The sequence below is a fragment of the Epinephelus lanceolatus genome, chromosome 18 (genome assembly GCF_041903045.1).
Source record: "Epinephelus lanceolatus isolate andai-2023 chromosome 18, ASM4190304v1, whole genome shotgun sequence".
NCBI classification, from domain to species: domain Eukaryota; kingdom Metazoa; phylum Chordata; class Actinopteri; order Perciformes; family Serranidae; genus Epinephelus; species Epinephelus lanceolatus.
Genome location: NC_135751.1, coordinates 41,558,364 through 41,579,267, shown reverse-complemented (window position 1 = coordinate 41,579,267; position 20,904 = coordinate 41,558,364). Strand labels below are relative to the sequence as shown.

The following is a 20,904-nucleotide window of genomic DNA, read 5'->3' as shown; positions in this document are numbered from 1 at the left end:
TCCATCCCTTTATGACCACAGTGTACCCATCTTCTGATGGCTACTTCCAGCGGGATAACGCACCATGTCACAAAGCTCACATCATCTCAAACATGACAATGAGTTCACTGTACTCCAATGGCCTCCACAGTCACCAGATCTCAGTCCAATAGAGCACCTTTGGGATGTGCTGGAACGGGAGATTCTCATCATGGATCAACTGTGTGATGTCATCATGTCAATATGGACCAACATCTTTGAGGAATGTTTCCAGCACCTTGTTGAGTCTGTGACACCAAGAATTAAAAAGGGGGTCCAACCTGGTACCAGCAAAGTGTACCTAATAAAGTGGCAGGTGAGTATATATCCATTATCATAAACTAATATCACTGTAATTTAGTTTGTCATCCTTGAGACAGCAGCTAAATCTAGTCATGGGAAATATAAACTGCTAAATGCTCCCTTAAAGATAACGAGCCGAGCTGAGCGCGACACTGACTCCTTAGATTTTGACTTTAGTTGAGGTCATGACTTTAAGTTGCAGAAGGTGAAGGTATTTTGTTTGTTAATTCTGTGTTTTTGCCCTTATATGTCTTCAACTAAATTTTGCTGTAAAAACAGATCTAAAAATACAAAACAGTAAGACATTACCTGCTGGCTGCCTGTTGCAGTATATACAGTGAGCCTGAAAACTGAGCCCCTGCCTTTAAACGGCAGACTAAGCGTTAAATCTTTAGAGTTACAGAAGTTAACGACCGTTTAGAGGAATCATTTCAGACAGGAAAACAATCCACTTATTTCCTCTGGAACTCAGCGTGTGCCGAGCGTCACCTCAGTAATCAAACAAGAAACTCTTGTCATTTTCAGTTTATTACTCAACATATGAAAAGAGAGCAACAACAATCACCAGTGTCATTAGATAAAGTGCACTTCATAACAGCAGTTAAACTGTGAGACTCGATGACAGCCTACTGACATGACCGATGACATCACATCCTACTCAGTAATGCACACGATGATTCACAAGTTATAATAATGCACATTGTGACACATAATGCACACACAGTTACACACAATAAATATATATTTACATATCTGTGTTAACAAGGGAATATAAACACCATTTCGGCTCACAGGTATATTACAAAGCATGCTGCTATACAATATAAAACACACACATGTAAACACACTAATGTGCAAAAGGTGTTGACTGAGATGTTTTCCAATGACGTTTAAGTTCCTGTTAATGTTTCACACATTCTGGCAGTGTTTACATTACAATCAGAGGTTTCAGTGGCGTCACTGGTTTTCAAGAGTTTGATCTGAAAATGTGACACATCATTTTCCAAAGATGACAATAAAGGAATAGTTCGACGTTTTGAGACATGATTCGCGTTCTTGCCGAGAGTTACTGTACACGAGAAGGTTAATACATAAATATGAATCTAGCGCCAGCAGACAGTTAGCTTCCAGCGACTGTTCGTTACTCATGAGGGGGCGGTGCAAAACAGGGGTAAGTTATCAAGTAATTTTTTAAGCACTGGCTCAACATCAGATCCCCCTGGTGGGTTTGAACGTCATGCTTTCTTTAAAAATCGCCAAAATTATACTATTTATCACAGCTGGAAACTAAAAGCAGGAATTAGCGTAAAATTTCCAACAGTCCTCCAACACATTATTTTTATGAGGATTTGGATTTTGCATAAGAATTTGGCGGGTTTTGTGATAACTCACTGCCACGTAGCTACTTTGCTCGTTGCACTGGCTCCAATACTGACATTAAGGCTGCTGTCAGCCCTAGAGTGGTCTCCTCTGGTCTGAATCAGGGACTCATGTTGTTCCAAAGTTGTATAATTGCCTAGAGTTGGTTCGTGTTCTCACGGCAGCATTTACAAGAGGACCAGATCAAATGCCTTGTGTGAGAAAGCTGCTCTTGATTGGTCAGAATTTCCATGTGGGAAAAATCCAGGAAGTAAAGCAAACGTTGAAGAAGAGTACACTTGCAAGATAAATGTGACACTTTCTAATGTCACAATGGAGGGACAACTACGCAGGTTGATTTTAGCGCTGCTCATCGTGGACTATATTGCTGTCATTGTTCATTTTAGTCAAAGCATACAGTTTGAAAACGAGGCGCGGCTCCAACTAGAAAACAATGTTGTTGTTAGCGCCATATTTACCACACAGACGTAACAGTGATAATCTTCTTAACTGACTCTCGGCAAGAAAGTGAACAGACCGAATCACAACATTTGTTTACAATAACGTCCGGACAGAAAAGCCCTGCATCAAAATTGACATTAACAGTAATTTTACTTTGCAGAACACGGGAGTTGCTGGTCAACCTCTATGACAATCAGTTGGTGTGTAAGGTACATACAGCGTTAACTTAAACTGATACTGACTTTTATAGGTTTTAGGTGGCTAAAATACATTTTGCTGTGGCACCCGTCCACAGCAGTACATTGCTTCACTTCTATGCTGCTGATGTCAGACATGGTTTATCAGAGACGATGGCAAAGCAACACAGTACATAAACAAAATTGAGCAAAATCAGATCGGACCACTGGTGTTTAACTATTTATCTTTAAACACTACAGTTGAAATACAGAAATAAACAAGTTTGCAGATTTCATTTATCTCTGCAATTTAAATCAATTGCCAGTTTTCTACCTGAAAGTAAGGTGCTGTTGTTAATGTGACATCATGATGATGCGGTCTATACCAAGGGTCGGCAACCTGCGGCCCCGGAGCCACATGTGGCTCTTCATCCTCTCTACAGTGGCTCCCTGTGGGTTTGTCACAAAAATCATCATTGTTCTCGGTCTAAAGTGATTTCACACAAACACAAACTAAAAAAATGTTCTAACATTTCTTCAACTAAAATGTGCGTCACACGTCTACGACCTGGCGCCTTTTCCTTTTAATTTTGCCAAACCTCAATGGCGGTGACTCGTCATTCATTTTCCATAACCGCTTATCCTGTTGGGGGTCACAGGGGGGTGGAGCCTATCCCAGCTGACACTGGGTGAGAGGCAGAGTTCACCCTGGACAGGTCACCAAACTGTCACAGGGCTGACACAAAAGCCCCTTTTACACTGCCAGATTTTTGGCGAATGTTGAGCCGTTTTGCCGGCAAGCTGCGAGCGTTTAGACACACAGAGCCGGATTGGCGAGTTGATCCGAGGTGCCCAATTTTCCGCCTCGTAGGGTAGACATATTGGTGGAACCCTTTTAGTTTAAACAGACTGAGGCGGCCTTCTGCAACGGGAGGAGCTGTTGATGACTTGTGGGAGGAGCTGTTGAAGACTTGTGGGAGGAGCTGTTGATGACGCCACACGTGCGAGCCACTGGCGGTGGATAAACAGGAAACAGCTGATAGCAGGAATTAGCGAGCAGCTAGTAGCAAGAGGGAAACACAAACCTGACAGACACTGTAAAGATGAGCAACTGGGGAGACAAGGAATTGCGCGCCCTCCTTGTCCTCGCAAACGAAGAGGCCATTAACCGTCAGATGACGGGGACGGTGAAGGACGGGCCGACTTACGAGAGAATCGCCGAAGGACTGACCAGCCGCGGCTTCCCTCCCACGTCACTGTTTACGTCACACGCTGAGCTACACGTTTTGTTACTTGCTCACGCCCCCCATTGCCCCGAAAAAGGCACATTCTGTATAAACAAAAGTAGGTAGGCGGCATTTTGCTGCACTCCCCGATTTTGTTTTTATACTGCCAATGCTGAAAAAAGACTGATTGGGCTTTCCTGCAAATTTGCACAACTCCTGTTTAAAAAGGGCCATAGAGACAGACAACCATTCACACTCACATTCACACCTACGGACAATTTAGAGTCACCAATTAACCTGCATGTCTTTGGACTGTGGGAGGAAGCTGGAGCACCTGGAGGAAACCCACGCTGACACGGGGAGAACATGCAAACTCCACACAGAGGGGCTCCCCCACCCTAGAGTTCGAACCCTCTTGCTGTGAGGCAATCGGTTAATTTGGATCCCTTCATTATCAAATATGCTTTACGGCTCCATACATCCATTTTTGGCCAAAAATGGCTCTTGTAATCGTAAAGGTTGCCGACCCCTGGTCTATACCAAAATGCCAAACCATTCCTTTGTTCTATTGCTGGTCCGCTAACATCAGATCAACTTTATTTTACTATAAAAATTTAATTATTCTGCAGCATGAGATCGTGTCAAGAATTCCTACAAAGCACCAACAAGACACCGGACATATTTTGCACTGTGACGTACCTCTGAGGCTTTTAGACGCAGACTGTGCAGTTCTCTAAAGCGTATTAAACACATTTATTTAAATATTATACCCTGATATCTGATTCAATATGAGAAATCACAGTGTCCACTTGACATCCCCTCTGGTAGCGGCTGGGACAAAGATTTGGCAGTGTGTGCAGGAGTGAGACAAGACAGAGGGCACAAAGCCAAGACAGGACGAGAGATGGAGACGATGACAGAAGGCGGTGACGGGATCACATCAGTTACACCATCTAGTTTTTCACCAGCTCCCACATTTAAATTCCTCTACATGTTTATATAGTTCTCTGGAGAAGTGAGCAGCAGGACGACACCAGACAGTACAGGACATGACTACAATGCTGACTGATTATTTACTGTCACTCTTACCTGAAGATAAATGTAATATTCAGACTACAGTGAATGCAGTGCACCTGCACATACACATTACATTGTATGAGCAGCACATGTATCACCAGTGTTTGAGCACAATTAAAATACTGTATGTATGTGTGTGTTAAAAGGTTGTGTAAGATGTGTAATCTTGTACGATACAATACACTCAGTGCTGTCAGCCTTTGTTTGAGACAGACTTTCTTTGACTGTCCTCACTTCCAGATCACCCCCTCACAGATCTGCGGCTCATTAAAGCTGTAGAACAAGTGAAAGAAAGTGATGTGCAATTAGGCATACTGTTGTTCTCTCACGTCGACAGTCTGTCCGCTTCATTTGTTCCAGAACTTCCCCTCAGCAGCGAGCCTCTGGTTCAGCCGACAGAGCTGCCGCAGGAAGCCGTCGTTGGGTCCGATCTCTCTTTTCTGCCGCACCATGGCCAGAGCGGTGTGGACGTCCATGTTTTGGCGAAGCATCAGGTAGGCTATGACCAAGGTGGGCGAGCGGCTGTAGCCTTCCCTGCAGTGAACGTACACTTTACCTGCAGAGGAAGAGAAAAGCAACTGTTCACGTTTGACCAAGTTCACAACATCGTTATCTGAGATGTTACGTTTGAGTTCTTATTCACAGCATTGTAGGTGGAAATTGTACGAGAGCTTAGAGTTCACCAGATCGTGCTCGCAACTTCCTATGTTCTGAAAACGAGTTCCATTTGAACAACATATAAATATGAACACCAAACATATTCAAAACGTGCTTCGCAGGATACAGATAAAGTACAGTATCGTTAGGGTTACTTGACGTTCTGTCCTCGGCCCTGTCATCCTCTGACCTTTCCCATTTTTGTATGCCAGCGCCTTCCCGATGAAGTCTGCCGCCTCTTCAAAGTAAACGCTGATGTCAAAGTGGTCGGTGTCGCTGGCTGGTATGCCGTGGTAGATGATGCCTGAGTCGGCGTAGAACTCGGCATTGGTGTTGACGTGCATGAAGGAGTTCCCTTCAGCGGCGTTGAGGATGTGGGTGATGCCTTGACGCTTGAGACGCATCACATTCATCGCCACAAACCTGCAACAGATTGGTAAACAAAACAAATACACGACACAGAGTTTATTTCACCAGCTTGTATCCAAGTTTTAATTTCTCGGTGCGAGGACCCTGTTGAAATGCCATTTCAATGAAATGTCATTTTTCTTCTTCTTCTTCCTCCAAATAAATCTCATTTTTGAAGGCCTAAAGGTTCTCAAAAAGTCATGAAGCATTGCACACATACCACAACTGGTGAAAGATTTGATATTTTAAGGGTCTCATGCTCGGGCGCAAAAAAATGGCTCAGTAGCGCCCCCCCTATAAAATTTCTACAAAGCAGCTCCTACAGCTGCTTTCACTTACATGTACAAAGCTTCTAGGCACATGTTAAGTCCCAAGACGTGCAAAAAGTGTCAGGAGCCATACCCTAAACAGGAAGTCAGCCATTTTGAATTAAATGTGTAATTCTGGTGCATTTTTGGCCATTTTCAGGGGTCATAATTTAACGAACTCCTGCAGATTGTTGGTAATCAGTGTTTTTTACATATATTTCTATAAACACCTTTTATTTGATCCTGTTAGACATGTGTGTGAAGGTGTGTCGTAATTAGTCCATGAATTCTTAAAGTTATGGCCAAAAACTTGAATTTTGAGGTCACAGTCACAGGTCACCACCAAATTCTAATCAGGTCATTGATGAGTCCAAGAGGATGTTTGTGCCAAATTTGAAGAAATTCGCTCCAGGTGTTCTTGAGATATCACATTCATGAGAATGTAATGGATAAGGTCACAGTGACTTTGTACTTTGATCTCTGACCGCCAAATTCTGGTCAGTTCACCTTTGACTAAAAGTGGATGTTTGTGCCAAATTTGAGAGAAATTCAAAGTCTTCTTGAAATGTCACATTCACGAGAATGAGACGGATGCAAGGTCACAGTGTCCTTTGGACATTGTTTTGTAAAATTTGAGGAAACTCCAAAGATGTTTGTGAGATAATGTCTCCGCAAGAATGAGACAGATGCAAGGTGACAGTTAACTTTGATCACCACTTTTTAATCATTTGATTCTTGAGTTCAAGAGGACATTTGTGCCAAATTGAGGAGATTCCCTTTTGGCCTTCTTGAGATATCACCTGCACGAGAAAGTGACAGATGCAAGATGAGTTGAATTAGTTGACTGCTGAGTCCAAGTGAACGTTTGTGCCAAATTGAGGGAATTTCCTGAAAGCCTTCTTGAGATATTGCATTCACAAGAATGACACAGATGCAAGATCACAGTGACCTGGACCTTCGACCACAAAATTATAATTAGATAATTCTTGATTTCAAGTGGATATTTGTGCCAAATTGACAAAATTCCCCAAAGGCCTTCTTGAGATATTGCATTGACGAGAATGAGATTGCAAGGTCACAGTGACCTTTGAAGTGGTCTTTTTTTCCCAAATTCCCAAATGTTACATTTATGAGAATGAGACAGATGCAAGATCAAAGTGACCCTGACTTTTGATCACCAAATTCTAATCAGTTCATTGTTAAATCTGAGTGAATGTTTGTGCCAAATTGAAGAATTTCCTGAGGGCCTTCTTGAGATATCACATTCACGAGAATGAGAGGGATGCAAGGTCACAGTAACCTTGACCTTTAATCACCAAATTCTACTTGTTGAGTCCAAGTGGATGTTTGTGCCCCATTTGAAGATATTCCTTTTAGGTGTTCTTGAGATATCATGTTCTTGAGAATGGGACAGATGAACAGATGGACAACCCACAAACATAGTTCTTCCGCCATGGCTGTTGCCATCACTGTCTTTGTATGTGTTCACACACTTGGCCAAAAAAGGTGACTAAATTCCGATTTGGCATAGCCGATGCTCTTAAACAAGCTAACTGGCTATCTGTGGTAGCAGTCTCTGATGAAATGAAAGCAGTGTTTTGGAGACGGGTATCTGCACAAATGTTCTTAATCTTCCTGCATCCATTTCATGACACCACAGACACCAGCTTCATGCTTTTAGATTTTAGTTTTGGTTTTAAATCCTTATCTATTCTTTTCCCTTTTCCTTTTCTCTGTCAGACAGACGCACTGCACTCTGCTGCTTCTCACTGTGAACCTCTGGGATTGCTGTACCACTTGGCACCTCCCGCCTTTTAGATGTGGGGAGCTAAAAATAACTCGAGCGAATACTGAATGCAACATCACGCCTCCACAAAAAAAAAAAAAAAAAAGTCTGCCAGGCTCTCAGACCGTGGAACCAGGACAGATACATCAAAATAAAAAGCCTCAGCTCAGAGAGAACGATGCGTGCTCTCTTCACCAGGCTTCACAGAGCTATGCCGATGCATTTGGGTGTTCCGGCCCGTCGGTGTGAGGACACTTGATCCGACATAACAGACACAAGTGTTTCTGCTCCGTCCATTATGGCTCCTTCAGGAGAGCAGGCCGGTGGAATAAAAGAGGCACTCTCCTGAAATATACAGCCATGACTCACTGTGCTGGACAAAACAGCCCATCTAAGAGTTTCACTTTTAAAGCTTTTAGATCTGAACATTTAATATTTACAACATGCATTTGATTGAAAGCCTGGAACATACAGAGGGCGACTCTTTTAGCTCAACATACTGAAGATGTTGAAGAGCTGTGATCGACTTTTATCTTTTTTATGCAATAATCTGCATCATGAACAAGTTTCTCCTGCTAATAACTCATTTAGGGAATGCTGTACGTGCTCTCAAGCTTTTCCAAACATTACATTATCCAGTGCCTCACTCCCCGCCTGATCAGCAAACTTTCTGTTGCTGCCATTACACAGGTTAGACCTGGCTCTGCTGCTGGTCACCAGCCCACTGTGACCCCACCTGCTGGGGTTTGCAATGGCTGAATTAGAGTTGCTACAGCCACTAACAGAAGGTCAGTTTCAGCAAAATATGACAACGAAAAATGGTTGATAAAATGTCCAAAGAAATGTTGATAAAATGTCCAAAAAATGTAAAAAAAAATGTTGATAAAATGTCCAAAACGTATCATTAAAACGTCAAAAAAAATGTTGATAAAATGTCCAACACATATCATTAAAACGTCAAAAAAGTGTCGATAAAATGTCCAAAACATATCATTAAAATGTCCAAAAAAAGTTGATAAAATGTCCAAAACATATCATTAAAATGTCCAAAAAATGTCCAAAAGAAATGTTGATAAAATGTCCAAAACATATCATTAAAATGTCAAAAAAGTTGATAAAATGTCCAAAACATATCATTAAAATGTCAAAAAAATGGTGATAACATTTCCAAAACATATCATTAAAATGTCAAAAAAAATGTTGATAAAACATAAAAAAAGCCAAAAAAAGTTGATAAAATGTCCAAAACATGTCATTAAAATGTCAAAAAAATGTCCAAAAGAAATGTTGATAAAATGTCCAAAACATATCATTAAAATGTCAAAAAAGTTGATAAAATGTCCAAAACATGTCATTAAAATGTCAAAAAAATGTTGATAACATTTTCAAAACATATCATTAAAATGTCAAAAAATGTTGATAAAATGTCAAAAACATATCATTAAAATGTCCAAAACATATCATTAAAATGTCCAAAACATATCATTAAAATGTCAAAAAAATGTTGATAAAATGTCCAAAACATATCATTAAAATGTCAAAAACATATCATTAAAATGTCAAAAAAAGTCAAAAAAGTTGATAAAATGTCCAAAACATATCATTAAAATGTCAAAAAAAAAGTTGATAAAATGTCCAAAACATATCATTAAAATGTCAAAAAAAAATTGATAAAATGTCCAAAACATGTCATTAAAATGTCAAAAAAAATGTTGATAAAATGTCCAAAACATATCATTAAAATGTCAAAAAAAATGCTGATAAAATGTCAAAAAAATGTTGATAAAATGTCCAAAACATATCATTAAAATGTCAAAAAAAAAATGTTTAAAAAAAATTACTACTAAAATGTCAAAAAAAAGTGTTGATAAAATGTTTGAAAAAAATGTAAAGGAAATGTCTGGGGGAAAAAAATATATCTGCCTGATCAGCAAACTTTCTGTTGCTGCCATTACACAGGTTAGATCCAGTTCTGCTCCTGGCCACCACCCCCCTGTGACCCCCTGCACTGGGGTTTGCACTGGCTGAATTAGAGTTGCTACAGCCACTAACTGAAGGTCAGTTTCAACAAAATATGACCACCAAAAGTTGTTGATAAAATGTTAAAAAAAACGTCATTAAAATGTCCAAAAGATGTTGATAAAATGTTGAAAAAATACTATTAAAATATCAGAAAAAATGTTCGGAAAGTGTCGGTAAAAAATGTTAATTAAATGTCTTAAAGAATTTTAATAAAATGTCCAAAAAAAAGGGGTTGATAAAATGTTGGAAAACTTGTTAATAATTGTCTGAAAGAAATGTTACTGAAATGTAAAAAAACCAAAAAAATACTACTAAATGTCAGGAATAAGGGGTTTTATAAGATTTTATAAGATAACTGCTAAAATCCAAAATGCCCTCACAGAGCGATGTTTAAAGATGTATGTTCTGACCTGAGTCCCAGCGTCTCTGATCTGTCCTAAGTCGTCCCAGACTGCCTCCCCTCGTGTTAACTGCAGATATTGAAATGTGGAGCATGTGGGGACATTTTAAATCAACAGGGCACGAAGAGGTTAATCAGCAGAGCTATTTTTGGATCCTCCATCTCTGCCTCCTCCTGTCTCTGCTCTATTTTACCATTTTCTAACATCCCTCCATCTCTTCAAAAATTCAACAAGCTTCTGTCTGAAACAAGACTCACTGCATGTTCTGCTGCTGCTGCACATCCTCAGACTGCATCTACATATATAACCTATATTCACAGGACTCATCATAAAGAGCATAATGAGGGTTCATCAGTCAGTCCTTATTATTCTAGGATATGTGATTATATAACATTATTGTTTACAGACACAGTGCACTTAAATGATACCTTCAATGATTCCCTCACTGCTTTGTGTTATAATATATTAATAACCATAATCAGACACATCGTTGTGCAGCAGCTGTCCTGTCAAACCAGCATTAATAACATGCAGGCTAATATGATAATTTGGGATTATGGAGTTTGGGTTCATTGTTTTCATTTCGGTCAGAGACAAACTGAGTCTCAGTGAGACGGTTCCTGCTGCATGGCCTAAATCACAGGGCGACATGTTCACTGTCATGTCTGTAATATCTCTGTGTTAACAATATGAGATGGACTCACGCGTTTCCGACGTAGATCCGTGGGTAGACCTCATGGAAGTGTTTGGTGGGCCAGCTGTAGAAGCCGCTGTCGTCCGTCAGCAGGTCGTTGAGTTGTTGGAGAGTCACCTCGAAGCTCGGCATGTCGAGTCGCTCCGGAGCCGCTGTCTTCACCTGTTGGCTGTGTTTGTTCTTCATAACCGGAGATATGGAGGAATGTTGATCTCCTGCAGGCTCAGACCGGAGGGAGGAGGAAGAGGAGGAAGAGGAGGAGGTAAATGTGGCGGACAGGTGTCGGTTTACTGCTCTGCTCTCCGTGCGCCTCCAGCGCGGCTCAGCACTGAGAGCTGAGCTGAGTGTTGTGACGGATAAACCCTCACACAGGGCCGGTCAGGCCTCACAGAGGGGCCCGGGTCAGTGGTTCCCAACCAGGGGGGGCGGATGTTATCATGATTCTTAGCCAGAGAACATTACATAAACAATTACCACCTGAAATTATTACCACCAAAAAATTGTTTGTAAAATGTCAGAAATAAATGTTGATAAAATGTCTGAAAAAAAGTGAAATAAATGTCCAAAAATATTTAATAAAATGTCTGAAAAAGGTTTATAAAATCTGGAAGAAAAAAAATTAATGAAATGTCCAAATAAATGTTAATGAAATATCTGAAATATAGTAATAAAATGTCAGAAAAAAAGGTTGATAAAGCATAAAAAAAAGTTAAAATGTCCGATTCAGACTTTTTTAAAGTCTGAAATATCTTACTATATAATGATGAAAACTGTGTGTGTGTGTGTGTGTGTGTGTGTGTGTTCCACGTTTTTCTCCTCACTGACTTGGTCAATCCATGTAAAATTTGGCACAGGGGTAGAGGGTCATGGGAGGATGCCAATGAAGCAATATTACATCAATTGGCCAAAGGGGGGCGCTATAGCAACCCATTGAAATGTCAAACTGTGAATGGGCATATCTCATGCCCCGTATGTCGTAGAGACATGAAACTTTGCACAGAGATGCCTCTCCTCATGAGGAACACATTTGCCTCAAGAACCCATAACTTCCGCTTATATAGATTTTCCGCCATTTTGAATTTTTTGAAAAACACTTCAAATGGATCTCTTCCTAGGAAGTTTGAGCGATCTGCATGAAACTGGGTGAACATAATCTAGGGACCAATATCTAAAGTTCCCTCTTGGCAAAAGTTGGAAAACTTACTAAAACTGAGCTTCTATAAGGCAATGAATATTGCGGAGGGCGTGGCTCATCACATAAAGGTGTATAACATCTCAAGGGTTTCACCCATCACCACGCAACTTTGTAGGCATATGACCACACATAATCTGAGGGGACCCCTCCATTATTGACCCCATCAAACAAAATGGGGGCGCTAGAGAGCTCATTTCTTATCTAGGCCTAACCGCCATATAGATTTTGACTAAACTTGGTAGATATGTAGAACAGGACGCCTCAAGGTGACTGGAGAAATTTAACTCTAATTGGCAACTGGGTGGCGCTATAACAACAGAAAAATTGTCAGTGTGTCATTCTGTCAGTCAGTCATTCTGTCTGTCCCACGTTTTTCTACTCACTGACGTGGTCAATCTATGTGAAACTGCACATAGGCATTGAGGATTAGCATAGGTAGAAGGTGACAAAGCTACCAATGGCTATGGACTAGTACTAATAAAATGTCAGAAAAAAATGTTAATTGATTTTCTTTTCTTTTTTTTAATTGAATAAATTGTCTAGCTAACAAACTGACTTCATTTAGATGTTGGCCCTAAAAGGGTCTGTGCATACAGCATAAATGAACTCATATAAACAATAAGGGGTCGTACACATGCTGTGTTTTTGTTGTCCTTAAATTAAATGTTTTCAATGTAGAAGTGCAGCAGCCGCACTCAAACATCATGGCGCGCATGTGTTCCCAAGCACCTATTTTTTAGGGCATGACAGCTACTCCCTGTGATAAGTTTAGAATTGCGCAGACAGTCTTTGACACAGTCATCGACACCCTGATGAAGACTCTCCAGTCAAAACGTGTTGGTTTATCCATGTATTATTAACAGTAATAATAATAATAATGGTCAGATCTCATTCTTGGACTGTTTGTCTGCACCATGGACTTTTACACTGAGTGAACTAGACAGTCTTTTTTATCTTTATTAGATTGTATTTTGTCGTGCAGTGCAGTTAGTGATAGCGGGCTCTGTGCTCACTCCAACAGTTTGACTGACCATCAATGGCTCAAAACAAAGGGGCGGGGCTTAGCAAAGGGTCAGTTAAATGGGTTTTTTTTCCCCTTTTTTGTACAAATTTTTGTACAGTTGAGAAAGTCGGTGGAAAGATGTAGACGCTAGCTTACCTTCGGTGGCATGACAGTCTCATGTAACATATGTCATTGTCAGTGGTAACCACTTGAGTTAGCACAACCAAAGACACATCCCAGTGAGCTCCAACTGGTATTTCAACGTTGAATTCTGGTGGAAAACAAGTTAATATTCAGTCTAATGTCTAAGACCTCTTTTCAACCAGCTAAAATGTGGCTACAACATCAACGTGTCAAAATTCCAAATTTGTTTTATAATTCTGATCATTTGTTCAGTTGTGGGTCAAAAGAGAGACGATACTGATCGGTGTTTGACGTATTTCTCCAAAGTCATATTGAGTGGGTGACATGTGGTCTACATGTTTCATATAAAATGACATAAAGATGGGACTATACAGTCTGTGCTGCCAAAAATAACACAACTTGTGCTTACTGCTGTAACATGTATGTGCAAGTACAATCTTTTCAACGGAAAAATGTTCACTTATGTTCACTTTAACACATGATCAGTAGTTAATGGGTGGCTCATGATTAAATATTGATTTTTCCTAAAGTTGGTGGGCTCACAAGAGACAGACGAAGACTTTCACTGTGCAAGAGATTATTTTTATTGAGATGCAGACTTCAAAGAAATATTTAGATTGATAAGAATCACATTCAAAATTCTTTCAAGAAAGTTTAATCTAAAGTGCAAATGCTGCAGTGTGTCATCAGTCAAGCGTCAGTTAGGAAGAGAGAGTTATACTTCACTGTAAGCGTCTGTAAGTGTGAAGTGTGAAGCGTTTCATAGAGCACACCTGCTGCTGCTGCTGCTGCTGCGAGTACAGAAAGCTTTAGTAGAAGAAGAAGACGAGAAGGAGTCACAGGAGCGATGACACACCAGTTTGTGACCACGTATGGTCAGATCATAACGCCAGACCAGCTGGAAACATCTGGGGAAGTGTGTGAGCTGTTTTGTCCACATTAGCCAGACTAGATAACAGTTGTGTTTTAACCTTTGACCTTTGAGGAAGCTGTTTTTTTTGCCCCGTTTGCAAATTTACGAGGCAACTGTTTCAAAATCAACAAGAGCTAAAATTTAATTATATTTTTGCATCACTAGATTCACACTGAGGATTGTGTTGTGCCCCATGATGACCAACAGGTGTCACTTCATTATCTCTTGTGTGTCATGTAACTCCTCCTCATCTTCACCTCCCGAAGGCTCATAATGCCAGCTACTCAGTAATTAGAATATCAGCTCAGATCGCAGATTGCTAACGTGCTAATCTACAGTTGATAGACAATGCAAGCTGTGAGAAAAACCAAGCGAGCTGCGTCACTTTTTAGCACATCTCCGGTCTCAGTTTTGCTGCCCGGCAGCGTAGGACTTTCAGGAAGCTGTCGATCTTGTGTGAGTCGCGGCGGAAGCAGGACAACAGGAAGTTGAAGTTGACCAATTTGGAGATCCTGTCCTGGCCGATGTCGTTGCCTCCTCTGTAGGGCAGTGAGGAGATGAGCTGAGCCGCTGGACCCATCTGGGAGAGAAAGGAGGCGGGGAGGTGGAGATGAGCACACTTTATATTCATGTTTTTAAGGACAATACTGTACATGCAAAAAACAAAGACTTGTCTTCCCCAAGCAGGAAAACAGGCTGAGTGTGGAAGTGACAAAAACTGCAGTTTCTCTAGTGGCCACTAGAGGCTGGCTCCAAGATTGAGTCAGTCCCCATAGACCCCCATGTTAAAACTTACAGCAGAAATAAACATGTTTACAGCCTGGTACAAAAAAACCAGTTTAGTCTCTGTAGCTAATTTCAACATTCATGACGACTGTACAGAGGCTGAATTTATATATAACTCACCTGTTTAAATGTTAAAGGGATAGTGCACCCCGAAATGAAAAATCCAAGTGTCCTGAAGCCCCGACATAAAAAGTTGTTTGGAAAAACCTCATTTGGACACTTGGATCACTACGGACGAGCAGTATGGAGATATTTTGTGGTTTCAATGATGTGTTTTTGGACGTTTGAATCTGGGGCGCCGTCAGCCTCCATTAGGTGGAGTTGTGTTGCTACCTCCTCTCCCCTTGGATCTCTGCAAGTGATGTGAGGACTCTAAAACTTCACCTGAGCCTCCCTCGGCATATGGGTGAGTAGATAATGGCTGAATTTTCATTTTTGGGTGCACTATCCCTTTAAGGCTAACCCAGCTGTCCACGAATGTTGTTAAAAGTCAATATCTGCTTGAATTTAGGTTGTGACGTTGGGTGAATTTCAATTGCACATCTAACGCCAACGTTAATTTGAAGAACACTGACGATGAATGACGTTGATATTTTGTTGGTTTTAAGTTGTGTTGTTACGTGACCCAAAATCCATTGTCTTCCAGATGTCTCATGCCGACATCATTTTGATGTAGAATCATGACCTTTAGTCGTAAGGTATGGAGAATAAAACCCAGCTAAAATTTAATGTCTGTCTGACCTAAGAGTCCAACGTCTTTCTGACGTCCGGTGCCAACTGGGAAGTTCTGCATTGTTAACGGCGTGGCTGCTTTTAGTGCCTAGTCTTTACCACAGTGACCACGTTGGTTAAGTAACATAACCGTGGTGTAACCACAGAGTATAAGTGTAGCTATTGCTTTGTGAGTTACGTAACTCTTTACACAGGGTCTGCACGGACCCCTTTGCAGCCCAGTATTTGTGACAGCGCAGATTTTTCATCAGTGTATGACGAAGTGCTGGTTCTTGATGACTTCGGAGTTAGACCGTGTTGTTATTCTATACAGTCTATGGTCTTTCCGTGCTTACACACCTTTCCAGACAGGATATCCAGGCCGTCTCCCAGGCTCTTGGTGTGCTCCTGCAGCTCCTGGATCTTGTTGGAGATGGTGCTCTGGGCTGGGTGAGGCAGGGTGTTAGCAGAGGTGGACAGGACGACCAGGGGGTCGGCCCAGGCCTGAAGCAGAGAGCGAGCCAATGACAGCAGTTCGGACTCCTGGAGAAGAGGAGAATAATGAGATGAGACAATAAGCTGAAGGACAACTGGAGAGACGGGAGATGAAATGCTGTGAGAAACCAATGAGGTGAGGTGGTTGAACTGAATTGCAATAGTCTGCTCAGATAGACTGACCACCACTCGTAATTCCAGCTGTAGCAGAGGTCAGAAAGTATCACAGATTCTTTTTAAAGGTACAATAAAGAAATAAAATGCTTTCCCCTGGTTTGCTAACTTTCAAGTAACTTTAACCCTATAAATGCTCTTTTATTTTCACCCTGGCACATTTTCCAAGTACTATTTACTTGCAACAGGGCCTCTTTAACAAATTGTGCATTGGTCACCATACAACAGACACATTTATAATTTCAGTCTTACAGATTTGTAATCAAATTGTTTGGCAGCACATTGTTAAGATTTAGGAAAGATTGATGGTTACTTGAATCCTCTTTAGATCATCTGCAATGATCGCTTCAGTTATTCGGGTGAAAGCTGAGACAGCTCAGTGATGTTCGTTTGTGCCCATTCTGGCAAGTCTCGGCTAATATCATACCTCGCTTTTTGATAACAGTGTACTATAGCTTCAAACTTTCCGATGTGCTTCAGGCAAGTTCCAAACCGAAAAACAAAACAGATGGAGGAGTTTCGCAGACACATTGGAGATCTAGGAATGAATGGACTTCCTGCTTGACTCGCATACGTAGACAGAACGAGGTGTAAAGCTCGCTAGTAAACATGTTATACCTTGCACAAAAACCTCAGTATAAAAATGACACTTGGTGCGATGACTTCCTGGAGGTTGGTTGCTGGTGGTAGTTTCATATTTTGTGTAAAAACATTTGAGTGCTCGTCACTTAAAAACTGTATTACTTCAAATGAAATGAGTGAATTGCATCTGAAATATTTTTGAATATGAGCTATCCTTCCATCAGTCCACTCTCGACACTACCACTGCCAGCATTCATTGACCAAGAGGCTTTGTACACCCACTAAGCCAACAGGCTGCCAGTCAGTGTAAGCTTTACGTTAATTAATCAATAGTAAATGAAATAGCCCATAGTAAGAAAGCTGTCTTGAGAAGCCTTCTGTTTTGTGTCTTTTCGCATATTTTAGAGCTCCAATCTTCAAATGGATGTCTGCTTAATTTCTCCTCTCTCTCTATAATATGAATAATTTGAACTTTTGAAACGTTTCAGCTCAAACATCTTGACTCCAGCTGGTTAGGAGATCTGATCTGATGTAAAACAGAGACAGAGAAAAAGATAACGCAACCCGGTCTCACTCTGAAGTCGTCGAGAACCAGTGCTTGGTCACTGACTTCTGGCATGATATGCGGCGCGTTGCCGTTATGAATGTGATGTCATGTTTCTAACTTAACTGTGCTAAAGACCAATGAATACTCAAAAACATCAGTTTTAAAGACAGGTACGCAGAGTTTTTTCTTTAGAATGCCTTTTTGCATGAACAAGGACTGGATTTCGTCCTCATCTTTTACAGTGGGCAACTCCCATGTCTGCAAGCGTCCACATGGAGTCAGTGACTTCTGCTGTCAGACACCGAAAAACTGTCCTTTCACATCAACATGATACGCAGCCAGTCGGTTGCTGTTATTGTTTCACGGCACACAGCGGCATCAGGGGGCAAATGTCGCGGGACAACAACAGAAGTTAAGGCAGCAGAATCCGAATGGGACGGGCAGGAGGGGTGGTGGGTGGATCCAACAACCACAGACTTTCTCCCAGGAGGCCAGTGTTCACTTCCTGTGAGATTGTAAAGCCAAACCCTGTTCTTTTTTCCTAAATGTAACCATGTGCGTGTTTTACTGAAGAGAACAAACGCCAATTCGCAGTGTTGTACCGACGTAGTGTTTTTATTTTGAAAGAGACTGTATGCAAACTGTACATTTCCTGTGAAAACAGAAGTGTATTTTGAAAACAGACAATGCATGTAACAGGCTGAAGTTGACACGGCGTCCCAGAACGTCAACAACCAACACACCCAGGGTACCTTGGACGTCATATGTGGACGTGGAAAGTCCATGACCAAACGTGGACATGTGACGAGGTCACAGTGAGGATGTGTTGGTTAAAGACAACATAACGAATGTAACCACTGTGACGCCACCCATTGGTTTGCAAACTCCCATTCTGAAACCTTGAATTTGGCATTTTGAACGTCGCCATCTTGGATTTTTGGAGCCAGTAGTGATCATATTATGACAAGAGGGTGGAGCTAACTCTAACAGCTGCTGCTAGCTTGGTTAAGACGTGGTAATGTGAGACAAATGAAAGATTAAGGAAAACATAAAAAGGGTAACAGTAACTCACTGATACTTGTAGAGCTTGTTCCTTGTCACTGGGTGTCTGCAGAGAGGAGGTGTGACACATTGAGGGGCGGGGCATAGCCATCCGGCCTATAGGAGGGAAATTAAAGTCCTAGAGGGGGACAGAAGACGAATATGAATACGTAAGAAACCAGACTTGTATAACGCGACACAGTTCATACCCACAACAATCAGGACTGACCAGGTCGTGGCTGAGAGTCGTGCTTAGGGAGTGCAGTTTGTCGGAGCGCTGAGAGGCCCGGTCGAGCAGGTCGTTGATGGGGACGGCGCTGCACGCTGCCACCATGTACAACACTGTGGAGCACAGGACCGTGACAGAGAACATTCAGAGGGTGTGTTTATGCCTCGGTGCTGGCGATAGCCACGACCGGAGGTGTTATGTTTTCAGGTTGACTCTCCCTCCGTCCCATCCTTGTGAACACAATATCTCAAAAACACCTCAAGGGAATTTATTCAAATTTGGCACAAATGTCACCTTGGATTCAACAATAAACTAATTTGTTTTTAGTGGTCATAGATCAAAGGTCAAGGTCACTGTGACCTTGTCTGTCTCATTCTCATGAACTTGATATCTCAAGAATGTCTTGAAGGAATATCTTCATATATGGCGCGAACGTTTATTTGCACCTGAGGATGACCTAATTAGATTTTGGTGGTCAAGATTCAAAGGTTAAGGTCACTGTGACCTTGCTTCCATCTCATTCTTCTGAATGCGATATCTTAAGAATGCGTTCAGGGAATATTTTTTTCAAATTTGGTGCAACTGTCCACTTGGACTTCACAATGAACTGATCGGGTTTTGGTGGTCAAAGGTCAAGGTCAGTGTGACCTTGTCTGTCTCATTCTCATGAACTTGATATCTCAAGAATGTCTCAAAGGAATTTCTTCAAATTTGGCGCAAACGTTCACTTGCACTTGAGGATGAACTAATTAGATTCTGGTGGTCAAGGTTAAGGTGACTGTGACCTTGCATCCATCTTATTCTTGTGAACGCGATATCTTAAGGATGCCTTCAGGGAATATTTTTTCAGATTTGGTGCAACTGTCCTCTTGGACTTCACAATGAACTGATCAGATTTTGGTGGTCAAAGGTCAAGGTCAGTGTGACCTTACATCTGAATCGTTGGTGAAGATTCTTAGTCATCCAGGTCATGGTAATCTAAAGTGCTATATCGTAGGCAACTGGACCCGCTTGAGCAAGGTGCATACGATATAACACTTAATAATCCATTTTTAAGTGGCTGTTTGCTCATCAGCTTTCCAGGTCATTTGGAAAAAAAATGAAAGATGTTTAAGATATGTTAGTTTAATGAATGTTGACTTCCAATGTGCTTATATTTACATATCAGGCTGTATAATATTTTCAGGCTTAAGAAGAGTTTTTATACAGTTTTTAGCTCATATACATAAACGCACACAGAGCGTGTGTGTCCAGTATGAACCAGCAGCAGCAGCTTCATCTTCTTCCAACCACTCCATCATGGACGTTTACAGTACTGCACTTATCTGCTGTTTTCTATTGAGATGGTGCTAACTGTGCTTTGTAAAGTCGTATAGCTCTGGGTATCCAGCAACCACTACCACCAGTTTCTCCTCCATTGTTTACCAACTGTTAACTTGTTGTTGTGACCACCACAGAAGCCCCGCCTCTCAAATCATCCCATTGAACACTAGGACAAAAAGATTACGAAAAACCAGATGACGTGGGGCGTTGTTCCGCTTTGAGAGGATTTTTTCTTACAACTCAAGGAGTTCAGAGCGCAGAAACTCGAGGCACATAGCAACACAAACACACGAGCAAAAAGCTTCAATCTCATTAAAAACTTTTACAGAAAGCTGCCTCCAGCTGCTGAAACACTCTCTGTGTGATCAGGTCTTACTGCTCAGTCCCCAAACAGAATCCTCTGTCTTCTATCTCAGGCCCGGCTCTTCCCCTTTACAGATACAACACACAAGCTGAGCTCATCTCACCCGTCATGAGGAGTTTGTTTCCATCGCTGTGTCTTTGAGCCATCTCTCTTCTTCTTCTGTGACCTGCTTGTTGCTGTTTCCTTCTTCCTCTCCATCCCGCCTCGGTTTTATAGTCCTCGTCTTCATCAGTTTGGTTATGCAGCAGTGTGAGCTGATTGTATGGTCCAGCTTATAATGAGAAACATGGTCAAGGAGATCTGAATGGATGCAACAGACAGGGTGTGTGTGTGTGTGTGTGTGTGTGTGTGTGTGTGTGTGTGGGTGTGTGTGTGTGTGTGTGTTAATTAGATGAATAAAAACACTGTTGTCCACAAGATGTTTGGTTAAAGCACTGCGTCTTAAATCCATTACGACATCATTTGATGGTTGAATTACTGATGACCGCGTACATCCATCA

The 20,904-nt window shown here is 41.4% G+C and overlaps 2 protein-coding genes across 2 annotated transcripts; both read right to left on the bottom strand.

The window, feature by feature from the left end:
* Positions 1–831: 831 nt before the first annotated feature.
* LOC117268255 (dual specificity protein phosphatase 3-like) lies at positions 832–11,254 on the bottom strand. Its single transcript, XM_033644541.2, has 3 exons — positions 10,908–11,254; positions 5,469–5,701; positions 832–5,177 (listed from the first exon to the last, which is right to left on the bottom strand). Exons 1-3 carry the CDS (start codon positions 11,081–11,083, stop codon positions 4,969–4,971), a joined length of 618 nt encoding a protein of 205 aa, XP_033500432.1. The 5' UTR covers positions 11,084–11,254; the 3' UTR covers positions 832–4,968.
* Positions 11,255–13,805: 2,551 nt separating this feature from the next.
* On the bottom strand, positions 13,806–20,626 carry prl (prolactin). The gene is made up of 5 exons (XM_033644219.2): positions 20,508–20,626; positions 18,718–18,830; positions 18,520–18,627; positions 16,010–16,192; positions 13,806–14,732 (listed from the first exon to the last, which is right to left on the bottom strand). Exons 1-5 carry the CDS (start codon positions 20,548–20,550, stop codon positions 14,541–14,543), a joined length of 639 nt encoding a protein of 212 aa, XP_033500110.1. The 5' UTR covers positions 20,551–20,626; the 3' UTR covers positions 13,806–14,540.
* Positions 20,627–20,904: the final 278 nt, after the last annotated feature.